The sequence below is a fragment of the Notolepis coatsorum genome, assembly GCF_963971535.1.
Source record: "Notolepis coatsorum genome assembly, chromosome: 4".
Taxonomy (NCBI): Eukaryota; Metazoa; Chordata; class Actinopteri; order Aulopiformes; family Paralepididae; genus Notolepis; species Notolepis coatsorum.
In genome coordinates, this window is record NC_140168.1 from 94,797,936 (window position 1) to 94,811,386 (window position 13,451).

The window sequence follows — 13,451 nt, forward strand, 5'->3', positions numbered from 1 at the left end:
CATTTTACTCAACACACCCCCTAGCGCCCTTCCTGCTGACTCAGACAGTATTTTCCTTCCTTCTATGAAGCTCATGTACTCATTAAAGATAAAATAAAGATAAAACAAAGATATTTATAAGAGTATGTGTAAGTCAGGGGCATTGGTCCAAATTTAAACCTATGGGTACAGTACTCTGCTGTTCATGTTTTTTCCTGAAGTGCATAATCTGCGACTTTGGGTCATTGAAAAGCGCTATACAAAATAAATGAATTATTATTATTATTATCTGTTTTTTCACTGTTAACACTATGGGTGCCATGGGTTAAATTCATTATATACCATAGGTTGCCGGCTCTATTTGTCTATGGAGAAGTACCCCTTCTTTGCAGGGCTATAACTTTTTAAATTCTATTGCTACATTGCCATTATTAGGGCCCATTCAAAGTCCTATATGTATTGTTCATTGTGTAGCAACGTTAAACTTTTTCATTCACATATTCATAGTAAAGTATGGTCTAATCTAATGTATAAGTATGTTTTCATCTCTTTCTGCAGCTTTCTCCAGAACGTGATCTATAGCCCCAAATGCATTATATTGATGATGAAATACAGTTTGATGGCAATCGGGGCGATATAAAAAATTTCAATTGGACGTACTTCTAGAATGATCTACGTATGATCTGATGATGACCGGATGGGCGGGGGGTCGTTTATAATTCCGTGGGCAGCGTTATATCATTCATCTAGTGTGGGTCATATGTTCATCATAACAGTTTATATGGAACACGTTAAAAAAGAACGCTGAATCTTACCGGATCTTCCTCGCGCCGTTGGACGATCAGCGTGGTGTAGACCGTTTTCGATTATGGGATGTTTATCCTGATGAACCATTTCCAGCTTGTATAATACTATATACGTCCAAATCATGTTGTTTATCGAGTTATTGGCAATGGATCGCTATTATATTGTGACGAGCCAGAGTCCCGGGACATGTACCGAGTGCCCGGAAGTAATATGGCCGACCAGCACAACCTCCATAGCACTTCCTGTTTGGCGATTGCGCCGATCGGCCACCAGATGGCGCTCCTGAACCGCCAGAGAGCTCAGTGGGTCCTCCTGGTGGATCTCAGGCCAGCGGAGGGGAAATATGAATCCGATCACAGATTTTTGAAATATTGATATTAAAGACGCTGTACAGCGTCCTTCGGCAACTTGAGCATGGCCGGGAATGACGCTGTAAAGCGTTTCCCGGCAGTTAAAGTGTTAATCGCAAGTCTCCATTTCCTGCACCAAGAACTCATAATATTCAACATGTTTTGTAAATTTGCTTAATTTTCTGCAAACAGGACAATATCATCAGTGTACAATAAAATACTTAGGATTATGATTATAATAACTAAATGAATTATAGGAATTTGTAATGTACTGTAATACACTACCATGTGCGAAACAAAATAAAATGAAATTAAATAATAGAGCTGTCCCCAAGCCTGTTTTTGGGATTCGAACATTCGCCAGGGTTTTTCGAACGGACGTTCAAACCATAGTTTTTAATCATGAAAAAAAAAGTGCTCCTAAATACTTTTTCTGCTTCAGTACTGTCGAGTCTGTCACATTTACGCATATAACGTAGCGCGGTTATTAACCCCTTCACTGCCGCACTACCAAGCGGTTAACCCTTTCACTGAAACAATACACAGAGGGTTAACCCTTTCACTGCCACACGACAGCAGGTTAACCCTTTCACTGCCACACGACAGAAGGTTAACCCTTTACTATCACACAACCGACGGCTTAATGTTAGCAAGCTAAAGGGCTGCGCTCTGCTTAATTAACATGCAACATAACTTACCGGTGTAACGTTAAGTAACTTGTGTTCCGCTGGGAAAGCATCAGCATCACTGCATATACACTTGGTTTAATCCAAACGTCCGTTCGGAAACGTTGTATTATGAAATAAGACAAGTGAGTGCAAGTCACTAAACTCTCTTTTTTGTATGATTGATTAATTTCCTGATACGATGGTGACCTCATCTCACTAGACTGTGTTGTATTATTGTAAACACAACATAGTACTGTGATATTCTGATATATATATATATTTGTGTAAAATAAATAAAAAAATGTAAACGAAAATAAAAATAAAATAAAATAAAAAGCGGAGGTTCGAACCCATTAATTAAGAATCGAATGCCAATATAACTAATGAAGGTCCGAACGTTCTAATGTTTGGGCTCAGCCCTATAACATAAAGGGGCGAACAAAGCGGGAGAAAGCACATCTCCCTGTTTTACACCGAATGGGGTGGGGAACCAGCCGGTCCTAACATCATTCAGCTGCAGACAGGCAGGGGGGGGTTATACAGGCTTTTGATAGCCTTATAAAATAGACCATCAATACCAGAACAAATTCATTTATAATCCAAAAGCTCTATTAATCCAATCAAAGGCTTTTTTAAAGTCAACGAAACAAACAAATGTATTCTTGCTCTAGTCTACTCTCTCTGGCCCCTGGTGGCTCTAGTCAGCTCTCTCTGGCCCCTGGTGGCTCTAGTCAGCTCTCTCTGGCCCCTGGTGGCTCTAGTCAGCTCTCTCTGGTCCCTGGTGGCTCTAGTCAGCTCTCTCTGGTCCCTGGTGGCTCTAGTCAGCTCTCTCTGGCCCCTGGTAGTCTGCTCTCTCTGGCCCCTGGTGGCTCTAGTCAGCTCTCTCTGGCCCCTGGTGGCTCTAGTCAGCTCTCTCTGGCCCCTGGTGGCTCTAGTCAGCTCTCTCTGGCCCCTGGTGGCTCTAGTCAGCTCTCTCTGGCCCCTGGTGGCTCTAGTCTGCTCTCTCTGGCCCCTGGTGGCTCTAGTCAGCTCTCTCTGGTCCCTGGTGGCTCTAGTCTGCTCTCTCTGGCCCCTGGTGGCTCTAGTCAGCTCTCTCTGGTCCCTGGTGGCTCTAGTCAGCTCTCTCTGGTCCCTGGTGGCTCTAGTCTGCTCTCTCTGGCCCCTGCTGGCCCTAGTCAGCTCTCTCTGGCCCCTGGTGGCTCTAGTCTGCTCTCTCTGGTCCCTGGTGGCCCCTGGTGGCTCTAGTCAGCTCTCTCTGGTCCCTGGTGGCTCTAGTCAGCTCTCTCTGGCCCCTGGTGGCTCTAGTCTGCTCTCTCTGGCCCCTGGTGGCTCTAGTCTGCTCTCTCTGGCCCCTGGTGGCTCTAGTCTGCTCTCTCTGGCCCCTGGTGGCTCTAGTCAGCTCTCTCTGGCCCCTGGTGGCTCTAGTCAGCTCTCTCTGGCCCCTGGTGGCTCTAGTCAGCTCTCTCTGGCCCCTGCTGGCTCTAGTCTACTCTCTCTGGTCCCTGGTGGCCCTAGTCAGCTCTCTCTGGCCCCTGGTGGCTCTAGTCAGCTCTCTCTGGCCCCTGGTGGCTCTAGTCAGCTCTCTCTGGCCCCTGGTGGCTCTAGTCAGCTCTCTCTGGCCCCTGCTGGCTCTAGTCTACTCTCTCTGGTCCATGGTGGCTCTAGTCTGCTCTCTCTGGCCCCTGGTGGCTCTAGTCAGCTCTCTCTGGCCCCTGCTGGCTCTAGTCTGCTCTCTCTGGCCCCTGGTGGCTCTAGTCAGCTCTCTCTGGCCCCTGCTGGCTCTAGTCTACTCTCTCTGGTCCCTGGTGGCCCTAGTCAGCTCTCTCTGGCCCCTGGTGGCTCTAGTCAGCTCTCTCTGGCCCCTGCTGGCTCTAGTCAGCTCTCTCTGGCCCCTGGTGGCTCTAGTCAGCTCTCTCTGGCCCCTGCTTGCTCTAGTCTACTCTCTCTGGTCCCTGGTGGCCCTAGTCAGCTCTCTCTGGTCCCTGGTGGCTCTAGTCTACTCTCTCTGGTCCCTGGTGGCCCTAGTCTGCTCTCTCTGGCCCCTGGTGGCTCTAGTCAGCTCTCTCTGGCCCCTGGTGGCTCTAGTCTACTCTCTCTGGCCCCTGGTGGCTCTAGTCTGCTCTCTCTGGCCCCTGGTGGCTCTAGTCAGCTCTCTCTGGCCCCTGGTGGCTCTAGTCTACTCTCTCTGGCCCCTGGTGGCTCTAGTCTGCTCTCTCTGGCCCCTGGTGGCTCTAGTCAGCTCTCGCTGGCCCCTGGTGGCTCTAGTCAGCTCTCTCTGGCCCCTGGTGGCTCTAGTCTGCTCTCTCTGGCCCCTGGTGGCTCTAGTCTGCTCTCTCTGGCCCCTGGTGGCTCTAGTCTACTCTCTCTGGCCCCTGGTGGCTCTAGTCAGCTCTCTCTGGCCCCTGGTGGCTCTAGTCAGCTCTCTCTGGCCCCTGGTGGCTCTAGTCAGCTCTCTCTGGCCCCTGCTGGCTCTAGTCTACTCTCTCTGGTCCATGGTGGCTCTAGTCTGCTCTCTCTGGCCCCTGGTGGCTCTAGTCAGCTCTCTCTGGCCCCTGCTGGCTCTAGTCTGCTCTCTCTGGCCCCTGGTGGCTCTAGTCAGCTCTCTCTGGCCCCTGCTGGCTCTAGTCTACTCTCTCTGGTCCCTGGTGGCCCTAGTCAGCTCTCTCTGGCCCCTGGTGGCTCTAGTCAGCTCTCTCTGGCCCCTGCTGGCTCTAGTCAGCTCTCTCTGGCCCCTGGTGGCTCTAGTCAGCTCTCTCTGGCCCCTGCTTGCTCTAGTCTACTCTCTCTGGTCCCTGGTGGCCCTAGTCAGCTCTCTCTGGTCCCTGGTGGCTCTAGTCTACTCTCTCTGGTCCCTGGTGGCCCTAGTCTGCTCTCTCTGGCCCCTGGTGGCTCTAGTCAGCTCTCTCTGGCCCCTGGTGGCTCTAGTCTACTCTCTCTGGCCCCTGGTGGCTCTAGTCTGCTCTCTCTGGCCCCTGGTGGCTCTAGTCAGCTCTCTCTGGCCCCTGGTGGCTCTAGTCTACTCTCTCTGGCCCCTGGTGGCTCTAGTCAGCTCTCTCTGGCCCCTGGTGGCTCTAGTCAGCTCTCTCTGGTCCCTGGTGGCTCTAGTCAGCTCTCTCTGGCCCCTGGTGGCTCTAGTCAGCTCTCTATGGCCCCTGGTGGCTCTAGTCTGCTCTCTCCGGCCCCTGGTGGCTCTAGTCTGCTCTCTCTGGCCCCTGGTGGCTCTAGTCTGCTCTCTCTGGCCCCTGGTGGCTCTAGTCAGCTCTCTCTGGCCCCTGGTGGCTCTAGTCAGCTCTCTCTGGTCCCTGGTGGCTCTAGTCAGCTCTCTCTGGCCCCTGGTGGCTCTAGTCTGCTCTCTCTGGCTCCTGCTGGCTCTAGTCTGCTCTCTCTGGCTCCTGGTGGCTCTAGTCAGCTCTCTCTGGCCCCTGGTGGCTCTAGTCAGCTCTCTCTGGCTCCTGGTGGCTCTAGTCAACTCTCTCTGGCCCCTGGTGGCTCTAGTCTGCTCTCTCTGGCCCCTGGTGGCTCTAGTCTGCTCTCTCTCAGCTCTCTCTGGCCCCTGGTGGCTCTAGTCGGCTCTCTCTGGCCCCTGGTGGCTCTAGTCTGCTCTCTCTGGCCCCTGGTGGCTCTAGTCTGCTCTCTCTGGCCCCTGGTGGCTCTAGTCAGCTCTATCTGGCCCCTGGTGGCTCTAGTCAGCTCTCTCTGGCCCCTGCTGGCCCCTGCTGGCCATAGTCTGCTCTCTCTGGTCCCTGCTGGTGGACGACTGAGCTGTCTGCACCATGCAGTGAACCTCTTACTGTAGTCTCTTCCTTTTTCTCTCTCTCACTTTCTATTTGAACTATTTATTTTCTTCAGCAAATGTGGCTGTGGCTTCTCCTCCTCCTCTTCCTCTCTCTTCCTCTCTCCTCTCTCTTCCTCTCTCTCCTCCTCCTCCTCCTCCTCCTCCTCCTCTGCTGTCGGGCCCCCGGCTTGGCTCTGTGGCTGTACTCGAAGCTCAATAGCCAGAGGGAGGACTCCTATGGACCGCATGTGTGTGTCTCTGTGTTGTTGTGTTGTAGCTTCGGGGACCTGTTGTCCTTCACGCTGACGGCCTTCCTGGAGCTGATGGACCACGGCATCGTCTCCTGGGAGACCTTCTCCGTGGCCTTCATCAAGAAGGTCAGCCAATCAGCAGCCTTGCTTTCCACCAGGCTCCACCCATACCGTACCACTTTCAATCCAGAATGCTCTGTATTCCATGTTGGATAATCCACTGTAAATAATAATAATAATAATAATAATAATAATAATGTATTCGATTTGTAGCGGCGCTTTTAGATTTGTGGAACACATCTCAAGGCTCTACACAGTGTAGAAGAACGAAAAAACTAGTAAGAGATAAAAAGAAATATATATAAAACTGTAAAAGAACATAAAATAAGTAGGACTAAAACTAGTAAAAGAGTAAAAGAACATAAAATAAGAAGGGCTAAAACTAGTAAAAGAGTAAAAGAACATAAAATAAGAAGGGCTAAAACTAGTAAAAGAGTAAAAGAACATAAAATAAGAAGGGCTAAAACTAGTAAAAGAGTAAAAGAACATAAAATAAGAAGGGCTAAAACTAGTAAAAGAACATAAGATAAGAAGGGCTAAAACTAGTAAATAGTAAAAGAACATAAAATAAGAAGGACTAAAACTAGTAAAAGAGTAAAAGAACATCAAATAAGAAGGGCTAAAACTAGTAAAAGAACATAAGATAAGAAGGTTTAAAACTAGTAAAAGAACATAAGATAAGAAGGGCTAAAACTAGTAAAAGAGTAAAAGAACATAAAATAAGAAGGGCTCAAACTAGTAAAAGAGTAAAAGAACATAAAATAAGAAGGGCTAAAACTAGTAAAAGAACATAAAATAAGTAGGACTAAAACTAGTAAAAGAGTAAAAGAACATAAAATAAGTAGGACTAAAACTAGTAAAAGAACATCAAATAAGAAGGGCTTAAACTAGTAAAAGAACATCAAATAAGAAGGGCTAAAACTAGTAAAAGAACATAAAATAAGAAGGGCTAAAACTAGTAAAAGAACATAAAATAAGAAGGGCTAAAACTAGTAAAAGAACATCAAATAAGAAGGGCTAAAACTAGTAAAAGAACATAAAATAAGAAGGGCTAAAACTAGTAAAAGAACATAAAATAAGAAGGGCTAAAACTAGTAAAAGAACATAAAATAAGAAGGGCTAAAACTAGTAAAAGAACATAAAATAAGAAGGGCTAAAACTAGTAAAAGAACATAAAATAAGTAGGACTAAAACTAGTAAAAGAACATAAAATAAGTAGGACTAAAACTAGTAAAAGAGTAAAAGAACATAAAATAAGTAGGACTAAAACTAGTAAAAGAACATAAAATAAGAAGGGCTTAAACTAGTAAAAGAACATCAAATAAGAAGGGCTAAAACTAGTAAAAGAACATAAAATAAGAAGGGCTAAAACTAGTAAAATAACATAAAATAAGAAGGGCTCAAACTAGTAAAAGAGTAAAAGAACATAAAATAAGGGCTAAAACTAGTAAAAGAACATAAAATAAGAAGGGTTAAAACTAGTAAAAGAGTAAAATAACATAAAATACTGTAGGAAGGGCTAAAACTAGTAAAAGAGTACAATAACATAAAATACTGTAGGAAGGGCTAAAACTAGTAAAAGAGTAAAATAACATAAAATACTGTAGGAAGGGCTAAAACTAGTAAAATAACATAAAATAAGAAGCGCTAAAACTAGTGAAAGAGTAAAAGAACATAAAATAAGAAGGGCTAAAACTAGTAAAAGAGTAAAAAGAACATAAAATAAGAAGGGCTAAAACTAGTGAAAGAGTAAAAAGAACATAAAATAAGAAGGGCTAAAACTAGTGAAAGAGTAAAAAGAACATACAATAAGAAGGGCTAAAACTAGTAAAAGAACATAAAATAAGAAGGGCTAAAACTAGTTAAAGAGTAAAAGAACATCAAATAAGAAGGGCTAAAACTAGCAAAAGAGTAAAAGAACATCAAATAAGATGGGCTAAAACTAGTAAAAGAACATAAAATAACAAGGTTTAAAACTAGTAAAAGAACATAAAATAAGAAGGGCTAAAACTAGTAAAAGAACATAAAATAAGAAGGGCTAAAACTAGTAAAAGAACATAAAATAAGAAGGGCTAAAACTAGTAAAAGAACATCAAATAAGAAGGGCTAAAACTAGTAAAAGAACATCAAATAAGAAGGGCTAAAACTAGTAAAAGAGTAAAAGAACATAAAATACTGTAGGAAGGGCTAAAACTAGTAAAACAGTAAAATAACATAAAATACTGTAGGAAGGGCTAAAACTAGTAAAAGAACATAAGATAAGAAGGGCTAAAACTAGCCCTTATTAAAAAGAGTCGTTTTAATCTCTTTATACATTGTGTATGTCTATATATACTGAGTGTATATCTCTTTTATATTGAGTGTGCCAGAATGTCTCTATATTGAGTGGATATCTCTTTATTCTTGCTGTCTCTGGCTCTCCCTCTCTCTCTCTCTCCCCTGCCTCTCTCTCCCTCTCCCTGCCTCTCTCTCTCCCTCTCCCCTGCCTCTCTCCCCCTCTCCCTCTCCCCTGCCTCTCTCTCTCCCTCTCCCTGCCTCCCTCTCCCCTCCTCCCTCTCCCCTGCCTCTCTCTCTCCCTCCCCTCTCTCCCTCTCCCCTGCCTCTCTCTCCCTCTCCCCTGCCTCCCTATACCCTCCTCCCTCTCCCCTGCCTCTCTCTCTCCCTCCCTCCTCTCTCCCTCTCCCTGCCTCTCTCTCTCCCTCTCCCTGCCTCTCTCCCCCTCTCCCTCTCCCCTGCCTCTCTCTCCTCTCCCCTGCCTCCTCTCCCCTCCTCCTCTCCCCTGCCTCTCTCTCTCCCTCCCCTCTCTCTCCCCCTCTCCCTGCCTCTCTCCTTCCCTTCTCTCTCTCTCCTCCTCTCCCTCTCCCCTGCCTCCCTCTCCCCTCCTCCCTCTCCCCTGCCTCTCTCTCTCCTCCCCTCTCTCTCTCCCTTCCCCTGCCTCTCTCTCTCCCTCCCCTCTCTCTCTCTCCCTCTCCCCTGCCTCCCTCTCCCCTCCTCCCTCTCCCCTGCCTCTCTCTCTCCCTCCCCTCTCTCTTTTCCCCTCTCCCTCTCCCCTGCCTCTCTCTCCCTCCCCTCTCTCTCCCCCCTCTCTCTCTCTCTCTCCCTCCCCCCCTCCCTCCCCCCTCTTTCTCTCCCTCCCTCCTCCTCCTCCCCTCTCCCTCCCCCCTCCCTCCCCCCCCTCTCTCTCCCCCTCGTTCTCTCCCTCCCTCCCTCCTCCTCTCTCCCCCCTCCCTCCCTCCCCCCTCTCTCTCCCCCTCTTTCTCTCCCTCCCTCCCTCCCTCCCTCCTCTCTCCCCCCTCCCTCCCTCTTTCTCTCCCTCCCCCCCCTCTCTCTCCCTCTCCCCTCCTCCCTCTCCCCTGCCTCTCTCTCTCCCCCTCTCCCTCTCCCCCCCCTGCCTCTCTCCCCCCTCTCTCTCTCTCCCCCTCTCTCCCTCCCCCCTCTCTCCCTCCCCCCCTCTCTCCCCCTCTTTCTCTCCCTCCCTCCCTCCTCTCTCCCCCCCTCCCCCCCCCCCTCTCTCTCCCTCCCTCCTCCTCCTCCCTCTCTACAGATTGCCAGCTATGTGAACAACTCAGCCATGGACACAGCGGTGCTGCAGAGGTCTCTAGCCATCCTGGAGTCCATGGTGCTGAACAGCCAGGACCTCTACCAGAAGGTGGCGCAAGAGATCACCATCGGACAGCTCATCCCACACCTGCAGGGGTGAGTGCATGGTATACAGTGATGTGCACAATACGCTGACATGCCATCATGCATACAGTGTGTGTACACGCAAGCACACACAAATATACACATTTGTTCAGACACAAAATAAATGTTCAGAGAGCCATTTAAATCAATCAAACTTGTTTCCACCTACAATTAGAGTCCTTGGAAACGGTTATTTGTGTGTCTCAAACCTTTACACTGTAAAGTATGTACAGTATGGAAACTTTGATGTTAAATCACACACTGACCCTAACCCTAAACTTCACTAACTTTGCCTTACACTAACACTAACACACACACACACGCGCACCAGGCCACGTGAGCGGATCGGCGCGGCCGAGAAATCCGCTCTTCGCTCTTTAAAGCTTGGTCCGCTCCGCTAATCGCTCATGTTGACCCGCCCCCAAGTCGCTCTCCGCTCGCTCCCCGCTCACCTTGAATCGAGCGCTCCCCGCGCCAGATCGCTCGGCATTTTTTTTTTTTTTTTTTTGAGCATGGTGTAAATTAGCTCAAACTACAACAGTCTACACCCCTGGCCTCTTAACAATTGTTTGTATTGAGCCGCATTGTAATTGTACCCATTCTGCAATGTTAAATAAACGTTGTTTATCCATTCACTAGCTCTATTAAGCGATGATAGGCTAGCCAAGCCACAATGCTATGGTCGCTGCCATTAACGTTAGCATGTAAGCTAACGACAACAACAATGGCGTCGATACTTTTTCTAACAGGAGTGAGTGACAAAGCCTGAACAGGATATCACAGGTTCACCCTTCTCATTGGTTGAAAATGGCCTTCATGTTTGTACATCGCCATCTGTTGCTTTGGCATTGTACTGCATGTATATATTACATCAACAGTGTAAACCACTGTGAGCGGCCTGGAGTGGATTGGAGCGGAGGAGAACTCTCGCTCCGGACGTCGCGCCGACTCATTTTAAAACCCACTCCTCGCTCACGTCAAAACCGCCCGCTCCGCGCCCCGCGCCGTTCACGCGCCGCGCCGCTCACATGGCCTGACACACACGCACACACACACACACACACACACACACACACGCACGCACACGCACACACACACACACAGTACATCATATTAAATAATACATGTCATGCACACAAATAACCCCCAAAAGTGTAATTGACTTCAAGTTCAAGTTCAAGTGTCAAGTTTCTTTATTAGTTGTCATACAGAAGTACAGGAATACTTTTATATATATTGCTTCTTTCTGTTTAGCTCCAGAGATTGTGCTAGATAAAAATAGATAAGTATAAAATAAGTATAGTGAGTATAAAATAGAAGTCAAGTATATAGACAAAAGTGTTCAATATATATTAGTATATATATTAGACTTAGTAGCAAACTTCTCTCCTCTTCTCTCCACTCCTCTCTTCTCCTTTCCTCTCCTCTCCCATCTCCTCCATGAGAGGAGATGAGAGAGGAGGAGGGAGAATAGAGGAGAGTAGGGAGAAGAGAGTATGGAGAAGAGGAGGGAGAAGAGAGAGTATGGAGAAGAGAGTGTAGGTAGAAGAGAGTAGGGATAAGAGAGTGTAGGGAGAAGAGCGAGTAGGGAGAAGAGAGTGTAGGGAGAAGAGCGAGTAGGGAGAAGAGTGTATGGAGAAGAGAGTAGGGAGAAGAGAGAGTAGGAGAAGAGAGTGTAGGGAGAAGAGAGTATGGAGAAGAGAGAGTAGGGATAAGAGTGTAGGTAGAAGAGAGAGTAGGGAGAAGAGAGTAGGGAGAAGAGAGAGTAGGGAGAAGAGAGAGTATGGAGAAGAGAGTGTAGGTAGAAGAGTGTAGGGAGAAGAGAGTGTAGGGAGAAGAGCGAGTAGGGAGAAGAGAGTAGGGAGAAGAGAGAGTAGGGAGAAGAGAGTGTAGGGAGAAGAGCGAGTAGGGAGAAGAGAGAGTATGGAGAAGAGAGTGTAGGTAGAAGAGAGTAGGGAGAAGAGAGAGTAGGGAGAAGAGTGTAGGGAGAAGAGAGTGTAGGGATAAGAGAGTGTAGGGAGAAGAGAGAGTAGGGAGAAGAGAGTGTAGGGAGAAGAGAGTGTAGGATAAGAGAGAGTAGGGAGAAGAGAGAGTAGGGAGAAGAGAGTAGGGAGAAGAGAGTGTAGGGAGAAGAGAGTGTAGGGAGAAGAGAGTGTAGGTAGAAGAGAGAGTAGGGAGAAGAGAGAATAGGGAGAAGAGAGAGTAGGGATAAGAGAGTGTAGGGAGAAGAGAGAGTAGGGAGAAGAGAGTGTAGGGAGAAGGAGAGTAGGGAGAAGAGAGAGTATGGAGAAGAGAGAGTAGGGAGAAGAGAGTAGGGAGAAGAGAGTGTAGGGAGAAGAGAGTGTAGGGAGAAGAGAGTGTAGGGATAAGAGAGAGTAGGGAGAAGAGAGTGTAGGGAGGTGTAGGGAGAAGAGAGAGTAGGGAGAAGAGAGAGTAGGGAGAAGAGAGAGTAGGGAGAAGAGAGTGTAGGGAGAAGAGAGAGTATGGAGAAGAGAGTAGGGAGAAGAGAGAGTAGGGAGAAGAGAGTGTAGGGAGAAGAGAGAGTAGGGAGAAGAGAGTGTAGGGAGAAGAGAGTGTAGGGAGAAGAGAGAGTAGGGAGAAGAGAGAGTAGGGAGAAGAGAGAGTAGGGAGAAGAGAGAGTAGGGAGAAGAGAGAGTAGGGAGAAGAGAGAGTAGGGAGAAGAGAGAGTAGGGAGAAGAGAGAGTAGGGAGAAGAGAGTGTAGGGAGAAGAGAGAGTAGGGAGAAGAGAGAGTAGGGAGAAGAGAGAGTAGGGAGAAGAGAGTGTAGGTAGAAGAGAGAGTAGGGAGAAGAGAGAGTAGGGAGAAGAGAGTGTAGGGAGAAGAGAGAGTAGGGAGAAGAGAGTGTAGGTAGAAGAGAGAGTAGGGAGAAGAGAGAGTAGGGAGAAGAGAGTGTAGGGAGAAGAGAGAGTAGGGAGAAGAGAGTGTAGGTAGAAGAGAGAGTAGGGAGAAGAGAGAGTAGGGAGAAGAGAGAGTAGGGAGAAGAGAGAGTAGGGAGAAGAGAGTGTAGGTAGAAGAGAGAGTAGGGAGAAGAGAGAGTAGGGAGAAGAGAGAGTAGGGAGAAGAGTGTAGGTAGAAGAGAGAGTAGGGAGAAGAGAGAGTAGGGAGAAGAGAGAGTAGGGAGAAGAGAGAGTAGGGAGAAGAGAGAGTAGGGAGAAGAGAGAGTAGGGAGAAGAGAGTAGGGAGAAGAGAGAGTAGGGAGAAGAGAGAGTAGGAGAAGAGAGAGTAGGGAGAAGAGAGTGTAGGGAGAAGAGAGTGTAGGGAGAAGAGAGAGTAGGGAGAAGAGAGAGTAGGGAGAAGAGAGTAGGGAGAAGAGAGAGTAGGGAGAAGAGAGAGTAGGGAGAAGAGAGAGTAGGAGAAGAGTGTAGGTAGAAGAGAGTAGGGAGAAGAGGAGTAGGGAGAAGAGAGAGTAGGGAGAAGAGAGAGTAGGTAGAAGAGAGAGTAGGGAGAAGAGAGTGTAGGGAGAAGAGAGAGTAGGGAGAAGAGAGAGTAGGGAGAAGAGAGTGTAGGTAGAAGAGAGAGTAGGGAGAAGAGAGAGTAGGGAGAAGAGAGAGTAGGGAGAAGAGAGAGTAGGGAGAAGAGAGAGTAGGGAGAAGAGAGAGTAGGGAGAAGAGAGTGTAGGGAGAAGAGAGAGTAGGGAGAAGAGAGAGTAGGGAGAAGAGTAGGAGAAGAGGAGTAGGGAGAAGAGTAGGGAGAAGAGAGAGTAGGGAGAAGAGAGTAGGGAGAAGAGAGAGTCAGGGAGAAGAGAGTGTAGGGAGAAGAGAGAGTAGGGAGAAGAGAGAGTAGGGAGAAGAGAGAGTAGGGAGAAGAGAGTGTAGGGAGAAGAGAGAGTAGGGAGAAGAGAGAGTAGGGAGAAGAGA

At 47.8% G+C, this 13,451-nt stretch overlaps 1 protein-coding gene across 1 annotated transcript in view; it reads left to right on the forward strand.

The window, feature by feature from the left end:
- Positions 1–13,451, forward strand: part of elmo1 (engulfment and cell motility 1 (ced-12 homolog, C. elegans)) — a gene marked incomplete at its 5' end in the record, with an annotated part of 180,901 nt that overhangs the window by 29,039 nt on the left and 138,411 nt on the right. Inside the window, 2 exons of the mRNA XM_084312036.1 lie at positions 5,857–5,956; positions 9,435–9,586. Of these exons, the coding sequence (XP_084168162.1) occupies positions 5,857–5,956; positions 9,435–9,586 (252 nt within the window). The remainder of the gene's footprint in view (positions 1–5,856; positions 5,957–9,434; positions 9,587–13,451) is intronic.